General features: G+C 40.6%; 1 protein-coding gene across 9 annotated transcripts in view; it reads right to left on the bottom strand.

Moving 5' to 3' along the window:
* Positions 1-24,791, bottom strand: part of LOC138745950 (ELKS/Rab6-interacting/CAST family member 1-like) — a 539,260-nt gene that overhangs the window by 357,107 nt on the left and 157,362 nt on the right. For 7 of the 9 annotated variants that reach the window (XM_069903518.1, XM_069903519.1, XM_069903516.1 and 4 more), the window contains exon 14: positions 7,515-7,646. In XM_069903518.1, coding sequence (XP_069759619.1) covers positions 7,515-7,646 — 132 coding nt within the window. Of the gene's footprint in view, positions 1-1,270; positions 1,395-2,762; positions 2,817-7,514; positions 7,647-24,791 lie in introns of all 9 variants that reach the window. The other 2 variants (XM_069903524.1, XM_069903525.1) reach the window with 2 other exon arrangements.

Raw genomic sequence — 24,791 nt, 5'->3', positions numbered from 1 at the left:
TAGTAATCTGCCCTCCGGTTTGTATTACCAAAGTGGATAACCTCACATTTATCCACATTGTAGTGCATTTGCCATGTATCTGCCCAGTCCCTCAATTTATCCAAATCACACTGGAGCTTCCTGACCCCCTCTTCCATGCACACAACCCCTCCTAGCTTAGTGTCACCTTGATGAAGGGCTCAAGCCCGGAACGTTAGTGATGTATCTTTACCTTTGCTACATATAAGCACTGTTTGACCTGCTGAGTCTCTCCAGCATTTGTGTGTTTTTTCACAATCATGGTGTCAACAGAATCCTGTGTTTTATAAGATGTCTATGCAACCTTGCTAATACAGTATGTTGTTTCTTATGAGCAGTTCTGGAATCGAGATCTAGGGCAATCAGTTCATAATTTCTTGCAAAGATATCTATGATAAACTTAATCTAAATAGGGTATCACATTGAACAAGAACATTCCTTTTATACATCCAGATCGTAACTCAGAATTGTGGAAAGCCACGAGAAGTGATGAGGAAAATATTTGTTCTCCATTTGCTACTTATTCTGAGAAATGGAGAAATAGTCAGTTTACGTGATATATTTACACACTGACACTCAGCACAACAAATTATTAATATTCCAAATGTGAAAAGACTCTGACTTCAGGACATCTTGGGGGGGTGAGGGGTGAGGGCAGAAATGAGAATAAATCTGTATGGAAAGTATTTGCAACTAGTTTGGTTGGAAAGAGCACAAAACTGTAATAATGTCAGATTTTCAGAGGTAGATATTTTCATTTTCCTTACTTCATGTTGCTTATATGTTCATTTCTTCAGGTATGTATTTTACTTCTTGAAACAATGGGTGAAGGAGTTGCAAGCACTATTTTTCTAATAATGAAAGTCAATCAAAGCTTCATGTTGCTTACATGTTCAATTCAGATATGTATTTTACTTCTTGAAACAATGGGTGAAGGAGTTGCAAGCACTATTTTTCTAATAATGAAAGTCAATCAAAGCCTGATTCCATGGCTCAAATATTTAACCCAAAATACCCTTTCAGTGTTCTTGTACTGTGGTAGTGCCTTCAACATGAGTCATTAGGATGAAGGCCTAGCTACTGATTCAAATGGTTGGACAAGATGCATGGCATGAATTTAAGGAAAGCATTGGGTCTGAACTTCCTGGCAAATGTTGAAATTTCCATGCTAAACTGCTACATTCAATACCAGTAAGTGACAGCATGTTAGGAACATGTGCAAATGTGAAGGGCCCAAACTTGCTGGCCGAACCTCCACAGAGAGTCTTGCGCCTGCACTCCAATGTTGGACTCCATCATTAACAAAGGACATACTTTTCAAATTCCACATCATTTCTACCGTGGAATCGGTTTTCTGAATCTACATCAGGGTAAACCTGGCACAGAAAAAGGAAGCACATTAATTTGAATAGAGAGGAACAGCTGGGAGAAATAATGTTAGCTTGCCATTTTCACTACTTTAATTAATATAGTTTGCATTACTGTTAACAAAGTTTATTAATCTTTAACAACTTTTGAAATATTTAAACAATTTAATTTTTAATACTTTTTGAATGATTCAAAACCACTCAATCTCTGCCAAAGTCTTTTCAATTATTTTTTGAGAGGGGTAGGACAAGAGTGGAGAAAGCACTGTTGAAGCACAACACATCAGCATTTTTAATTGGGACTTTCATTTGTAGTTAGTCAATGTTGGACGATCCACAAAAGTATGAATATTTTCCATATGTCGATCAGGCATTGTGAGATATTTTGTACTTGCAAAATGCACATTATAAATAAAATACCATGCACACCTCTTTTACCAGTCGTTGCCAAGGCTTTGAAACAATGATAACTTTTCTAGCTCTATCTAGATGTTTTTGTTTTCCTTGCAAAAGGTCTCAGATCCTGCTGGCTTTCACTTCCTAATGTTGTGACCAATGTCTTAAAAAGGACAGAGAACACAATTCTAAGATCACCTCAGTTATTTTTCCTATGAGTAATATCTTTACATGGTGGATGAAGGTCAATGATGAGCCGTGCCTTTTTAAAAGGCTGGTGGAAATCCACTAGCATCTGAAACTCCTGCTTACTAAAGGGTCTATCTCATTGGCTTGGCGACAAGGTGGCGACCTGGTGGCGACTCGAGTCTCCGCTGGTTGTGGAGACTAGCCAGGTCTCCGGGGAGTCGCGGGAAATTCAAACATGCCCGATATTTTTGGAGACTTTTTCCAGTCTCCAGCAGGTCTCGGAGACGTCTCCATCAGTTGCGGCGATGTCGCGGAGACTAATTTTGTCCGCGACGTCTCCGAGACCTGCTGGAGACCAAGGAGATTGAAGAGACACTACGGCAACAAGCCATTTTTTGGTCTCCCGAGTCGCCCGAGTTGCCGCGACTGATCAGTCGTGGCAATCGCAGCGATGTCTCTGTCAATGAGATACCAGAGTAAGACACTAACTATGCCATATTGTCAGAGTAAGGCATTTTCTGTTTATGCCTCTTTTCAGCAAGACTGAAAAATATATCTTGCCTCTGATGCTACACTCACATTAAAAACAAAAATATAATATTCATTGTGTTAAATTCTTCCCATGACTTGGCTTATTAAGCATACTTGAGTAACAAATGAGCAGAGCACTCACTCTAAAGTGCACCAGACACAAGAACAATGGAAGACAGACATTTGTTTTTTTGGTGCAGGTTAAATGAAAGGATGGAACATTGAGAATGACCTGGAATTTAAAAAAAAAGATTTCCATACCTTGGGCCATTTAAAGCCAAAGTTGTTGCACTTGTGCAAACTTTCAACAAGTTGCTTCGCACGGGCATTGTGTTGCAGAATAGAATAGAGAGAAGCATGCAAAGTGTTTACTAGATCAGAAAAAAAGCACTTAAATTCAACAATAACTGCAAATTACAATATTTTGCAACTGTTTACATAAATAATACTTTTCATTTAAGTAACTATCCTGTTACTCACATTTACAAATATAGTTGGATAGATCACTTGCCTACGAAAGTATGTAGGCTCTAGCCAGAACTGAAGAATGCAGAGTCCATTTTGGTACAGTGTATTATAATTTTAAGAACAATATACCTGCCATTAAATAAATTCTGAAAACTTGAAAAGTGAGAAAATATCAGAAATCCTTAAAACATGTTCGTACCCTGTCTTTATTTTAAAATTAACTTTTACTTCACTTTTTATCGCTTAACATTCAAAAATAATTGATAAAAGCAATTCTCAATGGAATATTCAAGTCCACTCCACCCAGGTATTCCAGATTATTTAATTCTTGGGTGGCACAGTTGTCATAGAGGTTAGTTGAATGCTGTTATTTAGAGCGCCAGCGATCGAGACTGGAGTTCAAATCCTGCGCTGTCTGTATGGAGTTGGTACATTTTACCTGTGTCTGCATGGGTTTTCCTCAGGGGCTCCACTTTCCTCCCATTGTTCGATACATACCAAGGGCTGTAGGTAAATTTTGTGTGTGTGTGTGTGTGTGTGTGTGTGTGTGTGTGTGTACACACAAGCAGTGAAAATGCAAATGAAACCGCCACATTGTCATCATCACTCACCTTGCTCAGAAATTCCCATATGTGAAGGAAATTTGACATCAATGGGTCAGCAGACCAAAAACCCTTTATCATAGAAGAGAATACCAAAAAAAGGGAAAAAAAAATCTGACTTTATCCTCATCAATTTACTCGTAAATGATTCATCCGAGCATGACTGCATTGGTAAGAATGTCCACCACACTGACCTTGTGTAGGTAATCCTATCATCCTCCATCAGCAGAAAGGGGGAGCCTTAAGGAGAACTAAGCAACAACACAATGAATGATCAGATTAAAATTTTGCAGTCTTGCATGATCTAGACGTCAATGATGGTGAATGGCTGGACAATTCATGGGTGATGCGAGCTTTCTGATTATTCCATCCTGGTGGGAGGGCCCAGCACTAATGTGAAAAAAGATGAGCCCTTGCAAATATCTTCAACCTTAATTCCAGTAACAAGGTGACAATTGGATTATTGATGTGTCTGCCTAATTCAGGTGAAAAGACACTTCCCTCCTCAAGTGTTGGAACTAGAACATGGATGCTGCTGACCCACTGGGTCTCTCCAGCTTCTCATTTTTTTATTCAACCATGTTTCTGTGATGGCCACTAAATCATATGCCTGGGTACTGATTTGCATCTCAGGTTCACTAACCTTGTTTCTAATACAATGGGCATTCAGATAATGTGCCCTTATGCTCATTGTCCTTTAAAAATCTAGTGACCTCAGCATCTTTTGTTTTTGACTTTTATACCCTCTATTTTTCCTTTTCTCTTTCCTAACTCTAGCTTTAGTCTCTGTACCAGCTTCCTCATTCTTTGTAGGTTCCCATCCCTCTGCCCTACGAGTTTAACAATCTCCCTAAGAGATTGATCCCAGCCCTGTCCAGATGTAGACCGGCCAGTTTGTACTGGGCACATCTGCCCCAGAACCAGTTAAGTTCCAGCATCTGCAGTTCTTCTGTTCCTTCAAGTTAAAACTTAAGGATTTATTTTTTTCCAACCCTTAAAAAACTTGTCCTATTTTTTTCAAGATAAGCATAAAGGATTCATTATATTTGATATGTTAACAATACCTTGATCAAAGTCAAAATTAGTTTGCTTAAGATTACCTTAAAATACCCTGGTGCTCTGAATATGCACGTGGATTAGTGCTTGAATTTGAAGTTTCTATTTTGCTTATCAACAAATTATACTCATTAATAAAGATCCTGGTTTGAATCAACTTTTTTTATGATTTGGTCTCATGTTTTACAACAAAAAATATCTTAACACTGATTCCAAAAATGCACTGAGAATTCTAGGCATTATTCATTCCACCTCTACTCCCTTCTTAAGAATCCAGTAACCTTTTCCCCCACTTCCTTGAAAGTGCTCAACCTGCACTGGAGCACACTTATGTTGATGCTGGAGGCCATATAGCAGCTCATCCAGGTAGCCTTTTTAAGGTACTTACTGTTGATCCGATACTCAAACTATTCAATGGGTTGTAGATATTCAAATACATGCTCTTTTTAACATATCAATCTTTGAATTCAACTAACTCAGAAAAGTGCAGACTATAAATCTGGTTCTTTTCCATAAATTATGGTTCATCTGCATATCTGGAATCAGATATACTGTTTATTTGTACTAAGGATTGGCACTGTAACAACATCCAGTTTGCAACTCTCATCGAGTACCCTTGAGAGAATAGAACTCAGTACATAACCCTCTTTGTAACCACAAAATCCAGGAAATACCCCTTCCTAACAAAAATCCACAATGCAACACTGGAACACTGAAACCAAACTACATGCAAAGCCAAAATAATTTGAAAATCAAAATATAATAAACCTTCCTTATTTTATCACATAATAATACATTAAAAAAGCAATATATTTGATGAACCACTTTTGTCCACTATAAGGCAAGCGAAGAGTCACCGTGAGGATTACATGTCACCCCTAGCTAAAGGAGAAAGAGCAAAGAGAGACCCTTCAGAAATACCGAGTGTCCATGGATTTCCCTCCAATCTCCCACAGTATTTTCAGCCTCACAGACTCCAGTTCAAACCATCGCCAACTCAAGCTCCAGATCCAAACCTCCGATGTGATCAAGAATCCTCAGTGCCTGAGGCATTTCGGGCATCATTCTTGCCCTCGGCATCCTCTCAAATCCCAATTCTGATATCTGATTCCCATGAGCCTGTCTCCAACAGCCCATAGCCCATGTGGCTCCTTCAACCGTAGGCTGCCAGCAGCCCACAGCCTGTGTGACAGCCTCTGTGAGTCCTCTGACCATAGATTGCAATTGCCCGCAAACTGTGTGGGTCCTTCAGCTGCAAAACGCTCCTTGGTTAACTGCCATGGTTCCCATCCTGTAGGGTCATCTCCTATACTTCTCAAAAGGCTGGAGGTTTGTGTTCTCCTCATTTCAAATGCCCTGTATTGGTCCGCTGCTCCCCTGGAGTCTGCAACCCCTTGTGGTTCACTATCCAGCACAGGCACCACCATCATAGACACAGCGCTTTGTGGTTGCAGGATGTTAAAAAAACACCATTGGCTAATTTAAAATGCCATTTGAAGCTTGCATGGATTGTTTGCATTAGGACCCTGCAGAGCAGTGCTGTGTCTCTGCTTTCCCTCTCCTGGGTCCACACTAGTGCTGCTGTTACAGCAGTGCCACGATTTTTTTACATTAGACAATATTCAAGGTAAGCATGAGGTGACAAGAATGGTAATGATTGCCAGAACAATCAGCAAATCTCAACTAAAGAGCTGTTGCCCTTAATTTGCATACAATATACATTTTTCATGGAATAATGACATTCACTGCATAACCAACAGTACTATACACCATATAAACAAAACATTCTCAGGCTCCTTCCTTGTATGGAGACAATACATTAACTCTTTGACATATAGGAGACGGTAGCTGCCAGGATCTGATGGAAACCAGAATCTGCTGGAGCTTCGAACAGCATTAGTGGGTAGAAGTGGAATTATCAATGAAGAATTTATGAAATGCTTCAATTCTCTGTCGCTCTACTGATGCTGCCCCACTCAGAGTTCCTTCAGTAGATAGTTCTTGGCATTAATTCTTTGAAACCAGTCATAACTCTCATATAGCTTATTAGACTGATGCAGAAAGCTTCACTAACATTACCTCTAAAATGACTTTATGCTAAATATGAACACAATGATGCCCTGCAGCAAACTATTCCTCCTTATGTTCATCCTAACATCCATAAAATATTGGAAGGACATTTGAAGAATCTAGGGTTTCGGAATTGGTTAAGTTCAAAATTTAATGTCTTTATGATTCAGATGCGCAAATGTAATTGCCATCAAATAAATCAATCTAAAGTACTCTGGAACAAGTTTGTACATATTTCCAATTTGTGCTTTGAATTTCCTCAATTAACCATATTTTAAATCACACAATCTCAAAATACAGGATTATTAATTCTTCAGTGTTACATAAACCAATTGTCTGGAGTAGGAAGGTGATATAAAATGAAAAGATGGATTATACTGATATCATTGCAAAATTTAACACAGAAAATATTGCTAGAAGTTGAAATGAAATGAATATTTTAAGAAAAATAACAATTCCAGCAATAATGTTCATACTTGCCTGTAAGTAGCTTTACTCTCTATCTCTTATGACTTATTGGGTATCAAAGTTATATTTTCCTTTAAACTATGTCTGGAAAATTACATTCCCAAGTGCAAGAACAGAAAAGCAGTGTTAGGAGCTCAGGTTGCTGCCTACTCTCCATCTCACCAATATTTCTGAGTATTTTTGGTGTGATATAACAAGAATTACATCCTAAAGTGAAATCAATTGGTCTAAAAATTAACTCAAATACTGGCCTTTATTATTCAAAGCTCACATGTGGCATAAAGGACCACTTATACAAAATACATAAAATGCCTAACTGCAGCTGGTACTAGATGTGCTGTCTATATACCTGTTTTTCAGAATCATTCCGAGCAGCCTCTTCTTGTGCTAAGACCATCTCACGTTCTGCCGTAATCTGCACACTCTCCCTTAAAGCCTCCTCCAATTCCTCAATCCGGTCATCTTTTTGTCGTAAAGTACCCTGAAGGAAAAGGGAAAAAAAAAGGTAGAATCCCATTTTTTTTATATTTCACTGCTTTGCCCAGATTAATTAATTTGCAATTTAGATCTCCAATGAAGGCAAACAGTTGCCCAAATTACCCATTCATTACAATTCTTTCCATTTTCTGAAAAATAACAAGTTTGTCATCATAATTTGCTTAACTATACATAAATGTAAGTTAATTCATGCAAAATTTTCCTCAGACTAAATCTCACATTTTAAAACGACGTATGAGGTGATAGAAACAAGGCAGAAGTGAATGCTCCATATTGGATACAACATTTCATTAAGGTTACACTGCAGACACTAAACTGGCTTCAGTATTCCAAGAATAGAATGGTAATAAAGGGCCCAAATTTTCATTTGCAATGCTCATTCTACTAAAAGAGCAATCTGCTGCAGAAATAAGTTAATACAATTAAGCTGATTGATCTTATATTTCTCTATCATATCCATTTGTTTGCACGTCTGGTTCGATGCTACCAATTTGTCTTTGAGCAATACAAAGTTAAGTGTTTTTTAAAAATAATCATAAAGAATTTCAAATATCTGGCCAAGATAGTTAATCTTTTTAAGGTTTACATGCTTCCATTTGATTAACCAGCAATTATACAAATATTACCATTATAGATTATGATGTCCATTTTCTTCATCTAATCTCCACAGTGCAGTATGTTACAATTCTGGATCTGTTGATGTGATCTTTATTCCCTTTTGAGGAATTATGGAGAAACTTTTGACAACATCGTTTTGGGAGCGATTGTCATTGAGCATTCCTAGCATTAGGTCTTTGAAGCACTGAACCATATCAGATATCACTAACATCTTCCCATCATCACTTCCGTCCTGACTCTCAATGCTACACCAAACCCCACACTACCTCCTGATCACAATATTGAAGCTCTAAAATCCTGCTCCCATCACCTAATTCCCTCCCAAAATATCCTGGATTGAGGTCTCAATATTAAAAATCTTCATATTACAAAATCCCCACCTCATACATCACTATTGGCATCTTAACATAATGCCTACCCTGCATTAATAAGTTTTCTCACTCGACTGGCTACATGAATGAACAGGTCCTGTTTCCCCCAACTATCTTATACTGTCTCAAGGGATATGGCCCATAATCTCTCAACTCCAATTCGAACTCCTCAAGGATCAGGACATTCTCTTTCCACCTTCTCCCACTCCCACAATCCATTTGAGGAACAAGATCTCCCAAATCACCTCTCTCCCCTCAGCTCAGCTCAAGGAACAAGATCCTCAAACCCACAGTCTACCCGTCTGTTTCAGAAATGATCCCTCTCAGCCCAGCGTTGTGTTTTTACTTCAACCATGGTGTCTGCACCCTTTCAAGTATTACTTCCAACACTATAACACAATGACATGCCTGATTCTTCTCTTCCCCTACTGACCTCACCACCATCCTACCCTAAGTCCTGCCATGATTAATAAATTATGCCCAGTTTTGTGTTGTAGGTTTCCAATAACCAGCAATTAAAATAAAAACATACTCCCATGCTGCAGTATTTAAGGTAACAAAAATTTGCCCATATAAAATTCAGAAATCACTACCAGAAATTTTGAGATATGACGTAAAAAATTCACTCTTACAGAATTTATGAGAGAGAAAATAAATATAAAATGCAAAAGAAACAACAAATTTTGTCAAGTGTTCACTTGTAAATTGCAATAAGAATGATTCACTAGGAATGTCACCATTCCATACTATAAGGGTTTATTGCTGGACAGCAAAGATGCATACATCAAAATACTCTTTATCGACTACAGTTTGGCATTTAACACCATCATCCCCTCAAAACTGATCTGCAAACTCAAAGACCTGGGAGTTAACACCCCACTGTGTAATTGGATCATTATCTCCAGACCATAATCAGTGAAGATTGGTAAGAATTTCTCCTCCATAATCTCCATCAGTACTGGAGCACCACAAGACTGTGTTCTTAGCCCCCTGCTCTACCCAATTTATACCCAGAACTATGTGGCTTGATATGACAATAACACCACCTACAAATTTGCCAATGATACCACAGTAGTGGGTTGAATAGGATGGAGATTGAAAACTTGGCTGAATGGTGCAACGACAATCTTGCACTCAATGCCATCAAAACTAACCAACTGATTGTTGACTTTAGGAAAGGAAAGCCAAAAGTATACAATCCAGTGATCATTAGGGGATCAGAAGTGGAGAGGGTGAACAAATTTAAGTTTTTACAAGTCACTATCTCAGAGGATCTTTCCTGGACCCAACGCTTTAATGACATCATGTAGAAAGCACATCAACACCTCTACTTCCTCAGAAGTTTGCGGAGGATTGGTATGACACCAGAAACTCTGGAAATTTTCTACAGAGGTGTGGTGGAAAGTGTGCTGACTGGCTGAATACCAATACTCCTAAGCTTAAAGCCCTCCAAAAGGTAGTGAACACAACTTAGGACATCACTGGCAAAACCTTCCCCACTATTGAGTACATCTACTAGGAACGCTGCTGTCAGAGAGCAGCAGCAATCATTAAAGACCCACGCCACTCAGAATATTCTCTATTCTCGCTGATCCCATCAAGAAAGAGGTATAGGTGCCACAAGACTCACACCACCAGATTCAGGAATTGCTGCCACCCTCCACCATCAGACTCCTCAACGACAAACTCAATCTGAGACTCAATTAAGGATTCTTACTTGTATACTTCATTGATTTTCTTTTTGATCTCTCTGTATTGCACAGTTTGTTTACATTCATTATCTGTTTACAGTTCTTTGTTTGTTTACATGGGGTACAATTACCAATTAGTGGTAATTATGCTGCTCCTGCAGGAAAAAGGAATCTCAGGGTTGGTTGGATGTGATGTCATGTATGTACTCTGACAATAAATCTATATCTAAATCTATTAAACTAGGTTTATCAAGTTTTGAAGCATTTTCACTTATTCCTTAAAATGCTCAGATTACACCAATTGTGGTCAAAGATGGTCTTCAAGATGTTCATCAATGATACTCAGATTGCACTGGACAATGAAGATTTTGCATTTTATGGATTTTTGGCTGCTGATCATAAAAATCACCTTAAAGTTTTCCTATCACATACCTTTTTTTCCAATATAACCTATTTTTGTGATTTTAAAGCATACAAAACCATGAAGTGCAACATGTTATTGAAAATTCATTTTTTACATTCGCACTTAGACTTCTTCCCTGTTGACCTTGGTGAAGTCAGTGGTGAGCATGGAGAAAAGTTTCACCAGGACATTGTGACCATGCAAAAGTGGTATCAGGGCAACTGGAATCCATCAATGTTGGCTGATTATTGTTGGACACTGACAAGAGAGCCATCAGATGCTGAATACAAACAAAAATCAGTGGCAAAACACTTTTAGGTCAGTTGAACTTCAGCAACGTGCCAGCATCATTATGCAATTAAACATGCTAAATTCAATAAAAGTTATTTTAATGTTTCTCCAACTTCCTATATGATGCAGTAAATCTGAAATGATATTTCTGTTCAGTTTGAACTTGTCTATCATAATCCCCAATTTTTTTTCAGGAAACAAACCTTTTGAAAAAAATTGTTGTCCAGTGTTATCACAGTTGTCCATTCCTATTTCAAAGAAGCAAAGAAGTGCACAACCGAAGTGCACAACATAGAAACAGGCCATTTGGCCCACCATATACATACCAACCATCACTACCGCCACTTGGTTCATGGTCTTCTACGCCTAGATGATTCAAATGGTCTTTTTGATTGTCCTTTTGATCAGGAATATAGAAAGAATGAAAACGAAATAAAGGAAAATAAATAGAAACAAAGATGAAGACAGCAAAGAAATAAAAGAAGAAAAAGAGGCAGACAGGTTATTTTTCATGATCTTCAAATGCTCATTGCAAAAAATACCACAATAAGGGAGGAAATGCGGCAGTCAATTTGCAGATGATAACATAACAAAGTGAATAATAGAGCATTGATTAAAGAATCTCTCTTTCAGTTATAATGTCTGATGACCACATGTTGATTGGAACATCAAGATGAAATTTTCTCTTTTTCTTCAAACTATTGCATGGAATTATTTTCTTGCAAATAATGTTTCAAGTTAATTAATTGCAAGAATACAACACTAACATATGTATAGTGTTATGGAATGAGTTAATAAAATTATGATAAAATATATCTTAAAAACATATAGATTGTGGGGGGTTAGTTTAGGTCACACTTCACAAACAGACACCTCAGTTACATTTCACAAACAAACATTGCATTTGGAATGCAAAATCATGTGCAGTTGGAGCCTTCATGTCTGCCATTAACTTTACAGAAACCATGAAGAGTGCCTATGAAGACTTCACAAGTAGGTGTTATTGGACTGATGTTGTAGAATTGAAAATGGACTATTGTCTTTAAAGGAACAGCATATCTGAACAGATGTCCAGGCTTAGAAACTGATTAATCTTTTATTGCTAAACTGGTGCCAGCGATCTAAATTTTTGGTTTAAGTCAGCTGTTCTAGGAGAGATCATCTGTTTTTGCAAACAGAGAGAAAAGAAATATGCGATTCTTTGCGGGAGAGAGAGAGTGTGTCAGTTTACTGCAGCATTTGGTGTTGAAGAAGGCAAGTTTTGCAGACCTGCTGCAAGTCCCCATTTCAAGAAGGGTTTTGAGTTCCAAGTTCAGCCTATTCTAAACCCTAAATTACTAGAGGCTTTGGCTGGTTATTATGTTTCTCTTGAAATAGGGGAAAAGAAGAACTCTTTGTGGTAACCTGGAGAAGAGGTGATCTTTTGGAAAAACCCACAAGGGGCTGTTTCTTTGGCAAGACACTGAAGTGGCCTGTGATCTATCCCATTTTCCCGCATCTTCAACCAACTTTGCTCCTCATGAACCTTTTTTCGTGCTTCTAAATCTCCTCAATTACCTGAGGAAGGTCGAAAATACTATCCATGCTGAGAGGCAACTTGATTCAGCATAAATATTGAAATATGTAGGAGAGTAATTTAATGCCATTTAGGCCACTCTCAGCAGAATATTTGACCCTTAGCAAGTGGAGAATGCTGCAAAAGCTGGCTCAATTTCACGAACAAACAGATGAAATTATCCAGAAACTGATCTGTAAACAATTCATTATCCCTTTAAAAAGCACATGTTAGGATTCTTTAATTCTATTTAAAATCAAGGTTAAGATTTCCCTGTAGATTTTTGAGACGGCAGCTCTTGTAACAAATGATCTGCTTGTTCTATTTAGTTCAGAAGTACACTCAATGTTCTTATAGAAACTCTGGTATCAAGTTGGTATCCTGTTTAATTTGTGGAGGATTTTCCATACAAAACTTAAGGGTTTTGTATAACATTATGCTCCATTACAAACATTATTTAACCTCAACACTGTTAAAAGTGCTGCATTTCCAAAATCATGCCTTTAAATCAGGGTGCAAGGTGTCCTCTGTAGGCACTTTCAGGTAGCCAATTGCCCCGTATGTAAAGCCGCATGTTTAGGCAATATGTGGCTGCTTTGAGGCCAGTGACTCCCCCAGCCACCTGAATGCAGCTGATGTTAAAGGGTCAGGCTGTTGATCACAGCTGACACTGGGCAGGAGCCGAGTGTGCTCAGAGCCGCAACCTGTGCAGCTGTGTCCTTCAGGTGGCCAGCGTTGCGCTTTAAACGCTGCCACCTGAACGGCAATTTAAGGGCTGCTTCTGCTTCTTCAGGTGCATTCTTAACGTAGAATGCACCTGAAAAAGCCTTGTGCTACTTTTCATGAGATGCCATGAATGCTATGATTATTGAAGTCATGAGTTTAAACTATTTCAGTATATATCTTGAAATATAACTAAAAAGGTTGTATAATTTTTAAATTTTCAGTGTGCAATTCATACAAATTTTAAAACTAATTTTCCTGTCCCGCTTTCACTACGAATGTAGGTTAGTGAGCATTGGATCTGAATACAATATTTTTATGTCTGCTTTCAACTAGATGAAGACATATGGAACTGCCAGCACCTCTGCTCCTTTTTCACACTGCAGGGTGTGAACTGTCATGGCTGAAACTCGATAGCCAGACTACTGTGTGTAGCCAACTTTCATAACATTCCCCTCACAGTTGGACATTTTCAATTGCAAACCAAGATATAAATCTTGACTACCAGTAATTTCCTTTCAGATCAAGTTAAATCACTTGTTTGGGTTTCTTAAAGTTGGTGAGGTGGATGGCCAAAATCTTTTTTTTTTAATTTCTTGATTGATTCCCAACATTACCTTTTGTTGGAAAAATAGCCAAAACTTCATTTTGCTTTTAACTTGTCACATGCTTGCCCATCCTCCTTCTCAACTGAAATTCTATTTCTACTGAATCCATTTTTTTGAAAAGATCTATGGCTACAGGTAGCTCAGAGTGATTAATCTCTTCCTGGCAGGTAGTTTTGTGTCATTTTGTACAACAAACAAAGTTTTGTTCTGACTCTCATTAACAAATTTTATTTAGTCTCCAAAATGTCACACTCAGTTAAATGCAGCACACAAAAGTACTGAAGAAACTCACCAGATTACAAAGCATTCATAGAGAGCAAAAGACAGTCAATATTCCGGGCCTGACCCCTTCTGCAAGAACTTTTATCCAGTACTTTAGTGTATTGTACTAGATGTCAGCATTTGCAGATTTCTTGCTTTCCTCAACTCTGTTGAATATTGCATTAGTATCAAGGGCAGTTCACACTCGATTCATGCTTTGAAATTTGACACCTGTGGTTTTTAATTTCCATGTGCAAATCTCAGGCAAATTCTTATGCCATGAGAGCTTCCAATAGTCAGAATCAGAATTTATTTCATGAATGTCAAGAAATTTGGTGTTTTGTGGCAGGATCATAGTGTAAACATTCATATAAACCACTTTTATAACAATAAAAAAAGACCTTTTCACTTAATTACCTGTTGAAATAGTGCTAGATGAGTCTACATTTGTACATCTTAAATCTGAGCCAGCCACTGGATCCAATCTCTGTTGGAAGTCACGGTGTCACCTTAAAGCCACACATGATCACAATGGAGATTTGGAACAAGTTTCCCATTTCTTAGTCTCAGAACTAGAGATTATTTTGAAAAATGCAGACAACAAAGAGAGTCCCACACACAGGTGAGCGCAGAAAGGCATAGAAGGAGGAAAGTAAAGCATCAAGGAGAAGAGATTTCAATGCTCACAATGCAAACCTGAGTATTTGGACCAGTACTGCAAGAAGTTTAATGTTTTTATGACTGGTCAAGATAAGAACAAACAGCAAAAGTCACCTCCTAATATTCACACAGATGACAACTGTGACATTCACATCTTACACACATTCTCTCAGCTATTCAAACAGGGCAAACATATTATTATACACATTATATTACACCCCCAAATATTCATTTCTCTTTGAAAACAAAGGGTTGCTCACAATTACCAATGGCAGCAGCAGATTAGACGGATATAATTGCTAACTGTGCGCTTGATGCCCATTAATTTGAGGGATTAAATCTGTTGGCACCATGATTGGCGATCACTGGAGATGATACTCATTTCTGATCCTCCTTTACATAAGTAGAATTATTTATTGACCATATGGCTTCTAAAGCCTGATCTGATCAGATTTTTGCTGCAGCTCTTCCGTTCAGCTTGTTCTCCTTGGAATCCTTACGTCTCCTATCAACTAAAAATGTTTTTGAAGATCTTGAAATATCTCGAGAGCATTCAATGACAGCCTCGAGAACCTGCTAGAACATAAAATTCAAAAGATGCATGATTGACCAAGAAATTACTTCGCATCATGACTTTAAATGGGTGACCCCTTATTTTGAAATGATGTCTCATGGGAATACTTCCATCTCACATTCGACTTACTCCAAACCTCTTCTGCCTTACATTGGTGAATGACTTGAATGTCCTTCCATATCCATAGCCCTGCATCTTTCCCATTTCAGTTAAGTAAGTCCCATCACATTCAGGTAGATCTTCATGGCTTCACCTGGGCAGCAACAATTACCAGAATCACATAACAAAACCTACCACGAGCTCATTCCATGCCAATTCACTTTGAGGCAGGATTCAGTATGCGGTGGGTCCTGCTTCACAGCTGCAGTCAGGCCAATGGGTGGGGAAGGGTGGCGATGTGAGGGGGATGGGTGGCAGTGGGAGAGAGTAGCTCATATGCCAGTATACCAGAAAACAAGGCTATATTATTTGTAATAGCTTGAAGAAGAAAAAAGCTGAATCCATCACTGTGATGCAGACTTTCACATTTACAGTGATTACTGTGGTTTCGAAAATCTTCTGGTCAATTGATGAGATATCCAGGATGAGCTGATGAGCCACGGTAATATTTTGGAACATAAAAATAAAAAATGAGACCACTTTAAAGCAGTGGCCATTGCTAAATATTCATGCAGTGTAATGATATTCTGCAAGTCAAAATGATGACCTGATCCTGTTGCATTGAATGGATTTTAAGATGAATGTACAGTTGTGCGATGCATCCTACTACCACATGCAGAGGGTAATTCTCTGCACCCTTTTCTGGTGCCTTCTTCTGTTATCACATTATACATTCAGAATGGAGAGACGGACTGGTCTGCAACAAATGATGATAAACTACAAGATCAACAGTGGAATATAGTGCAGGCTTCTTTCTTACTGAGCCAACCAAAGTCTGAAATCTCACTTTCAGAGGAACATGGTTAAGTCAAGTCATGTCACCTTTATTAGTCATTCATATCATGCTCGCACAGTAAAGATGAGATAGGATTTCTCCAGGAACATGGAGCATTTTTACATAAATAAAGGTTAGAATAGAAGGTCAACACATTTAAAATAGACTTATATATTAACATACCACCGTACCCAATCCCCAATTGTTCTGGGAGTTCAGGAATCTGATGGTTTGGGGAGAAAATGTTCTTGCCCAATCTGCACATATGGGCCCAAATGCTGCAGTACCTCCCATCAGATGCAAGAAGGGCAAACAGTTTACTTGAGGGGTGTGTGGAGTTCTTCACAATGTTTATTGTCTTTTGCCTGCATCGAGTGTTGTAAATGTCCTTCATGATAGGAAGGGAGTCCCCAATGATCTTTTCTGCAGATTTCACTATCCTCTCTAGGATCTTGCGGTCTGAGGAGGTAAAGCTTCCAAACCAGGCGGTGATGCAGTTGCTCTTGATACATCGTCTGTAGAATGTAGAGAGGATGGAGGGTGGGAGAAGAACTTTCTCAGCCTTTGCAGGAAGAAGCACTGGTGGGCTTTCTTGTCTATGGAGTTTGTGTTAAAGGATCATGTGAGGTTCTCCATCAAGTGCATGCCAAGGAACTTGATACACTTGACGACTTCAACGGTGGAGCTGTCAATGGTCAGTGGAGTGTGGTCCCTCCGGTGCATTTGGCAGCAAGCTCCAGAATATTTTTAATAACCTCACATCTGAGGTTTCGAATACAGCATAACCATGTGCCTGGAATGGAGTGTGAAGCTAAAAATAGACCTTGTCCTCAAACAGCCACCCAATATAATGGCTGAAATACAACAGGATCAGCAGACTCTGAATTAATGGTCATACAAGGCTAGTGGCCATGTGCAATTGGGGCGGATTGAGGCATCATATGAGACAATCTATCATTCTTTTAAATATCTCTAAAAAGATGGAATTTGAGAAAATCTATGAGCTCACTTTTTTTTGTCCATTGTGATGCCCTGAACACAATAGTGAGCCATAAACTGCAAAACAAAATTTTGATCAGTCACCACCTCTTGAATACTCCAGACATTATAATATTTAACATGACAATTTCCCTCATCTTTACTAACAAACTGTTAACAATTCCTTCAACTTCCACAGGCTAGTTTTGATGTTCTATTTTCTATGTGCACTCAACATTGAGTGTTAATTACATATGCATGAATTGCCAAATCAGCATTACACTGATGCCATTTGTGCATGTTGTACGTGATTTACAAGTACTCACAACGTAAACTCAGAAGTACTCAACCAGAAATCTAATTATGTGCCATCATGTTTTAGGAAGGGCTGATCACATTATGTGAGCAGTTTAATACCTCAGTTCAATTGTGTGCACATTAAAAGATATTTAGGACACAAATTAATTTCTTGGCATGTATATCAACTAGCATTACAATACTCAAACTTTGGCATTCCAATCAATCTGGTAGATTAAGATGATTAAACATAATCAGGAATTTTGACATTTCAAATATAATTTTTAAAAATTGCATTTTCCAATCAGATAGAGCTATTTTTTAACTGTTAAAAAAAACGAGTTAGAAAATCTTGGACAACATTAATTTGCTGAACACGTTTTCTGAATATTTCTCATGAATCTCAAATAATACAGAAACAAGAATATCAAATTGGCACTAAGATCCGCCTGCTATCAGTTATATTTAACACCACAAACTCTGAAGAAACTTCAATAAACTTTAAATAAGTTGAGTCAAAGTAAAAAAAATTACAAAGCATAAATGTATGCAAATTAAAATATCTGTTCACAACAATCCCTCATCAAAAATATTTACTATTAAAAATGACAACCTTTAAGAAATTCAGAGTTCTATTTTGAAATCAATAGACAACTAACTGGTCTACATGCCTCACAGAAATATGGTACAGTGAAACTCCAATAATCCAATATTCAGAAAACCGCATTACTTGTCGATTCACCAGAGCCAAGTCCCACACTCCTTTTTCCCTCACTGGGGCACTGGTTCCTGCGTTCCTTTCAATTTACTCAGTTCACTGGAAAATTTATTGTCGTACTGTGTAACATCTTTTAAAAGCGATTTAAAAAAGCATTGATACAAACAACATCCAATAATTCAGAAAATCTGACAATCCAACACCACCAAAGTCAAGAGCATGTCATCAGAGATTTTCCCTAAATTGTTTTCAAATCATCTGAAGTGGTGAATCTAGACAATATAAATTTACTGAAACAATCAAGTATGAATAGTAAGATTAATGAAAGTATAATCATTTTACATTTGGGTAATGTCCAGAACACATGAGCCTAAACAAACTTTTCTGCACATGATTACTGTATGTAATGTTTTAAATTTCAACATATTTATGTGATTGTAAAATGATCAGAATCAGAATTTATTGTCATGAACAAGTCATGAAATTCAGTGTTTCGTGGCAGCAGTGCAAACATTCATATTATAACCATCCTACAATAATAGTAAAAAAAAATTAAATAATAGTGCATGAAAAGTAAGGCCGTGCCTTTGGTTCATCGATTATAAGGATGAAAATGGTATAAACCCATGTGGTTTGTCTTTTTAAGCCTGATAAATAATCTCCTGCTAATATTCAGCTGCACCGTTTATTCTCCTTTTGTTTGGAAGTGTAAAAAAGACAATTTAAAATTCAAACAAATTTAACTTGCTTTATTTATTTTTTTACACTTATTTCCCAACAGCTCACAAAATATCCAACAAAGGTGAATTTTTTGCCAGCAAAATATGATTTAATAGGTGTTACTTTTACTGTCCTACCATCCATCCTCTTAAATCTAACTTGAAAACCAAAACGCCAAGTTCCTGTTCTTGCTTCTGTAGATAGAAAAATGTTTTAACATTAAATTAAGAACAGTACAATTTACCACAGTTTCATTTATCATTAGTTCAAAGATTCATATAACCAAGGAACACTGGCAGCCATTATTAGATCTGTCTTTGCACCTTTGTTCTCAGTGATGTTTACATAGCGTATTTCTAGATGTGGTAAGAGTGTACAAGGACTGTCTAAAGAAATCTCTTGGTGCCTGCCACATTGACCACCACCAGTGGGCTGATATCGCCTCAAACCGTGCATCTTGGCGCCTCACAGTTTGGCGGGCAGCAGCCTCCTTTGAAGAAGACCGCAGAGCCCGCCTCACTGACAGGGGGCAGGGGAGGAAAAGCCCAACACCCAACCCCAACCCACCAATTTTCCCCTGCAGCCGCTGCAACCGTGTCTGCCTGTCCCGCATCGGACTTGTCAGCCACAAACGAGCCTGCAGCTGACGTGGACTTTTACCCCCTCCATAAATCTTCGTCCGCGAAGCCAAGCCAAAGAAGAAGAGTGTTGTACCCTCTACAGGACTCTGGGGCAAACAACTGTATATCATTTCAACCTATCCAACTGAAGGAAGAATTGTAAAAGCAAGTGTAAGGAAATGCCAGTTAATTTGAAACTCTTGAAATTTAAGAGGGAAAGTAAAAAAGACTGGATTGAGACAAAGGGGGAGAAAAAAAAACCCTCATTTTAAACAAATCTCCAACAATAATCTTAACAAATGAAGCCATATGCAAAAGACTTTTTTTGTGTGTCAGAGAGGTCAACTGGCAACAATTATCATAACACATCCTTAGAAGCAAAGGGAAATAAGTGGGGGGAATATTATTAATAGGAGCCAATTTGGACTGGATGGGCTGAGGGTCCTGTTGTGTGGTTATAAGCATGAGATATTGGTGCTTGAACTTGAGTTACTTGCCATCCTGTGAGTCTAGTTATTTTATAATTATAATGTACTTTGTGTAAAATATTCACATCAGTCAACATATGTGAACAGACAATAAGTTGTCATTTTCACAGAGCTAAAGGCAGTGTAGAAATTTTCCATTCTGTAGCTGACCGCTACAAAGAAAAAACACACACACACACATACACACAGTGTGGCAGATTAAGCACACTCACTTTATTGGGCTGTAAAAGCTGCTTTAATACTGTTCAAGTTCCCGCCGTTTTTGCTGATTGGCTGAGTCATCCATATGAATAACAATAGCAGGCGGGAACATCCTTGCATATGAATGCCCTTCTTCCCCAGCCTGTTTCTGCTGAGTTAGCTGGGCAGCTTGACAAACACCATTTTAGGGCTGTTGGTCTGATGCTGCCTCAGCTTCTACCCCTGCTGGTTCGTTGTCCTGGGAGTCGCTTTAGCGATCTCTGTCCACGTCTGCTGCCACATGATGTGCTGGCCCGATCGCCACAATTGCGGGCCGCCTCATGACCCACCCCCAGAATCGGCATTACAGTCTATAGTGTCCGTAGGTATAGACCCCAAAGTCTTTTGTGGTCTGCCTCTGCATCGAGGTGTTGGTGTCTCCATACGTTCTGCTGGGTTTGTGTGGGCAGGCTTGAGTCTATCTGTAATGAAGACCTTTGGTTTATCACAGATGTCCAACTCAAAGGTGGCTCCGTTGTTCCGAATGACTTGAAAGGGACCTTTGTACGGCTTCTGCAGTGGTGAATGGTGGGGTCCTCTGCATACCAACACATACCCACGGTCCTTGAGTTCTTTGGGAGTGTTGGACTTGGCTTGTCCATATCTGGAGGGTGGGATCGGAGCCAGGTTACCAACCATTTTGAGCAGCCTGTCCAGAGAAGTGGTCCTCTGTACTGTGGAACAAAATCCCCGGGAACCATGAGTGGGGCTCCGTAGACGAGTTCAGCGGAGGATACTTGGAGGTGGTCTTCTGGTACTGTTCGGATGCCCAGTAGTGCCCATGGCAGCTCGTCCACCCAGTTGGGGCCCTTGAATCTAGTCATGAGGGTGGTATGCCATTGTATGGTGCAGCTGAGGCCCCACAGGTTGGCAATGTTGGGCAACAAAATGGAAGTGAACTGTGCGCCTCGGTCAGAAGTGATTTGCTGTGGCAGTCCAAATCTTGCAATCCAGAATGACAGGAGTTGCTTCTGCCACCGGGTAAAGCAGTCGACCACTGTGAACAGTTAGCGGAAACTCTGAGAGACTGGCAAGGGTCACACTATGTCCAGGTGAATATGGTCAAACCTGCGTTCCGTTGGCTCGAAAGGCTGTGGGATGACCTTGGTGTGTCGCTACACTTTGGCTGCTTAGCACTGCATACATGCCTTGGCCCATCCTTGGACTTGTTTCTGCAATCCATGCCACATGTACTTGCTGGGCACCAGCCGGACCTTAGTTCTGATGGATGGGTGTGCCAGCCCGTGAATGGAGTCAAAAACTCATCACCTCCATGCCAAAGGAACAATAGGTCGAACCTACCCAGTGGCCATGTCGCACAGGAAGATGGTAGTATCTGTGGTGACTGGAACGTCCTGAAGCCGAAGGCCTGTGACAGCAGTCCTGTACTGCGGGACCTCGTCGTCCTGCTGCAGCACCTCTGCCAGTGCTGCGAAGTCCAGACTGTTGACCAGGGAGTGGATGCTGTGTCTTGACAAGGCATCCGCGACCAGGCAGTCTTTGCCCAAGATGTTGGTGGTGCACTCTGAGATGTAAGACAAGTGTCTCTGTTGGCGGGCTAACCACCAGGGATCAGAGATTTTAGCCATGGTGAAAGTCAGTGGTTTGTGGTCCGTGAAAGTCCTTCCCTCAAGAAAGTACCGGATAAGTACAGTGCCAGCAGCTTTCTATCGAAACTACTGTACTTTAGTTCAGAGGACCGCAAATGTTTGCTGAAGAAAGCTAGTGGGTATCAACTTCCTTCTATCTGCTGCTCCAGTCGCCGTTTCGAAGGCATCGACTGTGAGGACCATGGGTGCATCTGGTCTGGGGTGGGTCAGGAGTGCAGCTTTGGCCAGGGCTTCTTTGCTTTTCCACAAACGCACGTGCAGATTTGTCATCCCAGGTCAGGTCAGCTCCTTGCCAGATATCGGGATGAATAGATAGCGCATCACTCGAGCAGCTGCTGGGATAAACCTGTGATAAAAGTTTATCATCCCCATAAACTCGTGCAGACCTTTGGTTGTACTGGGCTTCGGGAAGCTGCGGATGGACTCTACTTTGTTAGGCAATGGTGTGGCCCCATCGTTTGTAATCCTGTGGCCCAGGAAGTCAATGGTGTTCAGGCCAAACTGGCATTTGGCCAAGTTAATGATGAGGCTGAACTCCCGCAGATGACTACAGAGATTTCGGAGGTGCTGAAGGTATTCCTGTCGAGTTCTACTTGCCACAGGACATCTTCGAGGTAGACAAAAGTGCCGTCTAGGTCTCGGACCACTGTGTCCATCTGTCACTGGAACTTCTGTGCTGCATTTTTAAGCTCAAATGGCATCCTCAGGAACTCAAACAGCCTAAATGGAGTGATGATGGCTGTCTTGGGGATGTCATCAGGATGCACCATGAACCTCACACGAGGTCCACTTTTGAGAATATTGTTGCCCTGTGCAGGTTTGCCGCAAAATCCTGGATGTGTGGCACAGGGTAATGGTCCGGGGTGGTGGCTTCGTTCAGCTGGCGATAGTCGCCACATGGTCTCCAGCCCCCAGTTGCTTTAGGCACCATGCACAGAGACAAGGCACATGGGCTGTCTGACCGTCGAACAACACCCAACTCCTCCTTGGCCAGTTGGAGCTTCTCCGGGGGAAGTCGTCTCGCCCTTGCGTGGAGAGGTAGGCACTTGGTCAGGATGTGATATCTGATTCCATTTTGAGACATCTCTGCTGTGAATTGAGGGGAAATGGTTACCGGGAATCCCGCTAGCACCTTGGAGAACTCATCCTCCGAGCTGTAGACTGAGTCCAGGTGCATTGCCGGAAACCTAGTGCCCGTCAGTGTGATGGTCCGGTAGGTCTCAGTGTGGACGAGTTGCTTACCCTTAAGGTCCACTAGAAGGCCGTGGGCTCGCAGGAAATCCACTGTGCCAGCGTGAACTCCCACAAGAATGACTGCCCCCAAACTGCAGCTCAGCCCTACAAGTCCCATAGGTCCGTATAATGCTGTTGTTGGCATCCCTCAACGTGGGTCTCACTAGCCTGCACCTAGTGTCCAACCCTGTTGGGAGTATCATGCTGACTTCTGCTCTTGTATCCACCAGGAACTGTGTCTGCCGGACAGGTGGTCTTAGACTTACAGGAGGCTCTCTTGGTGGCCAGCCGTCATGGCCATCAGCAACAGCTGGCCTTGTCATTTCCCTGGAACTCGCAGGGGGACTGACATTGGTGGACCTCGGTGCCCCATCTCCAGTGGTAGAAGCACCATCTGTTGCTGGAGTCGCTCCTGCCTCTCGTTTGCTGTTCCTTGCTTGGGACTCCTCTGGTCTGATTGCGGGATTTCTTTACGAGCCCCATGGTAGCCAAGCACTTCTGCTTCTGTTTCCACAGAATGTCTGCCTGTGCTGAGACTTTCTGGGGGTTGGTGAAATTCACATCCGCCAGGAGCATTTGGATGTCTTCAGGCATCTGTTCAAGGAACGCCTGCTCGAACATGATGCCAGGCTGCTCATTTCCCAGGAGGGCCAGCATCTCGTAGATGAGTGCCGACGGGGATCTGCCTCCAAGCCCATCCAGGTGGAGCAAGCGTGCTCCTCCTTGGTCTCGCCGCAAGAGTCCGAACGTCTCGGTTAATAGCTCTTTGAAGGCAGTGTAAGTGCCTTCCGATGGTGGCCTGTGGATAAAGTTGGCCACTCTGTCTGCAGTCTGCGGATCCAGTACCGGGTGGTCTCTGTTGTGATGCCCCGATCTGGAACTGAGCCTCCGTCTGGTCGAACCACATGCCAGGTCGAACTGTTCAGAAGGTCGAGAGCTTCAGGGCGACTGCGCTGACTGCTGCTTTATTCTCCATCGCTAAGTTTAGATTCCTTCTAAACCGTCGGGTCACCAATTGTAGCTGACTGCTACAAAGAAACATACACACACAGTGTGGCAGGTTAAGCTCATTTGTTTATTAGGGTTGGAAAGGCTGCTTTTGTACAAGTTCCCGCTGTTTTTGCTGATTGACTGAGTCATTCTTATGAATAATAGTGGGTGGGAACATCCTTGCATATGAATGCCTTTCTTCCCCAGCCTGTTTCTGTTGAGTTAGCCATTTTAGGGTTGTTGGTCTGATGTTGCCCCAGCTTCTACGCCGGTTCGTTGTCCTGGGAGTCGCTTTAGCAATCTCTGTCCGCGTCTGCTGCTGCATGATGTGCCGGCCTGATCTCCGCAATTGCGGGCCGCCACAATTCCCTCATTTATTTATGTATCTGTCCTCACCAGATTCTTTCTGCTACAGGCATTTAAGTAACAGTGGTAGTAAGTTTGCCTCTCTATTACAGTGAGAGAAAGTATTGTGTGATGCTAAAAGAGAGAATATATACATTCCACAATCAGGTCCGGTTCAAATCCTGTGCTGTCTGTATGGA

This window comes from Narcine bancroftii, chromosome 11, assembly GCF_036971445.1.
Source record: "Narcine bancroftii isolate sNarBan1 chromosome 11, sNarBan1.hap1, whole genome shotgun sequence".
Lineage (NCBI taxonomy): Eukaryota > Metazoa > Chordata > Chondrichthyes > Torpediniformes > Narcinidae > Narcine > Narcine bancroftii.
The sequence above is the reverse complement of the archived record's forward strand: the minus strand, read 5'-3'. Positions and strand labels throughout refer to the sequence as shown.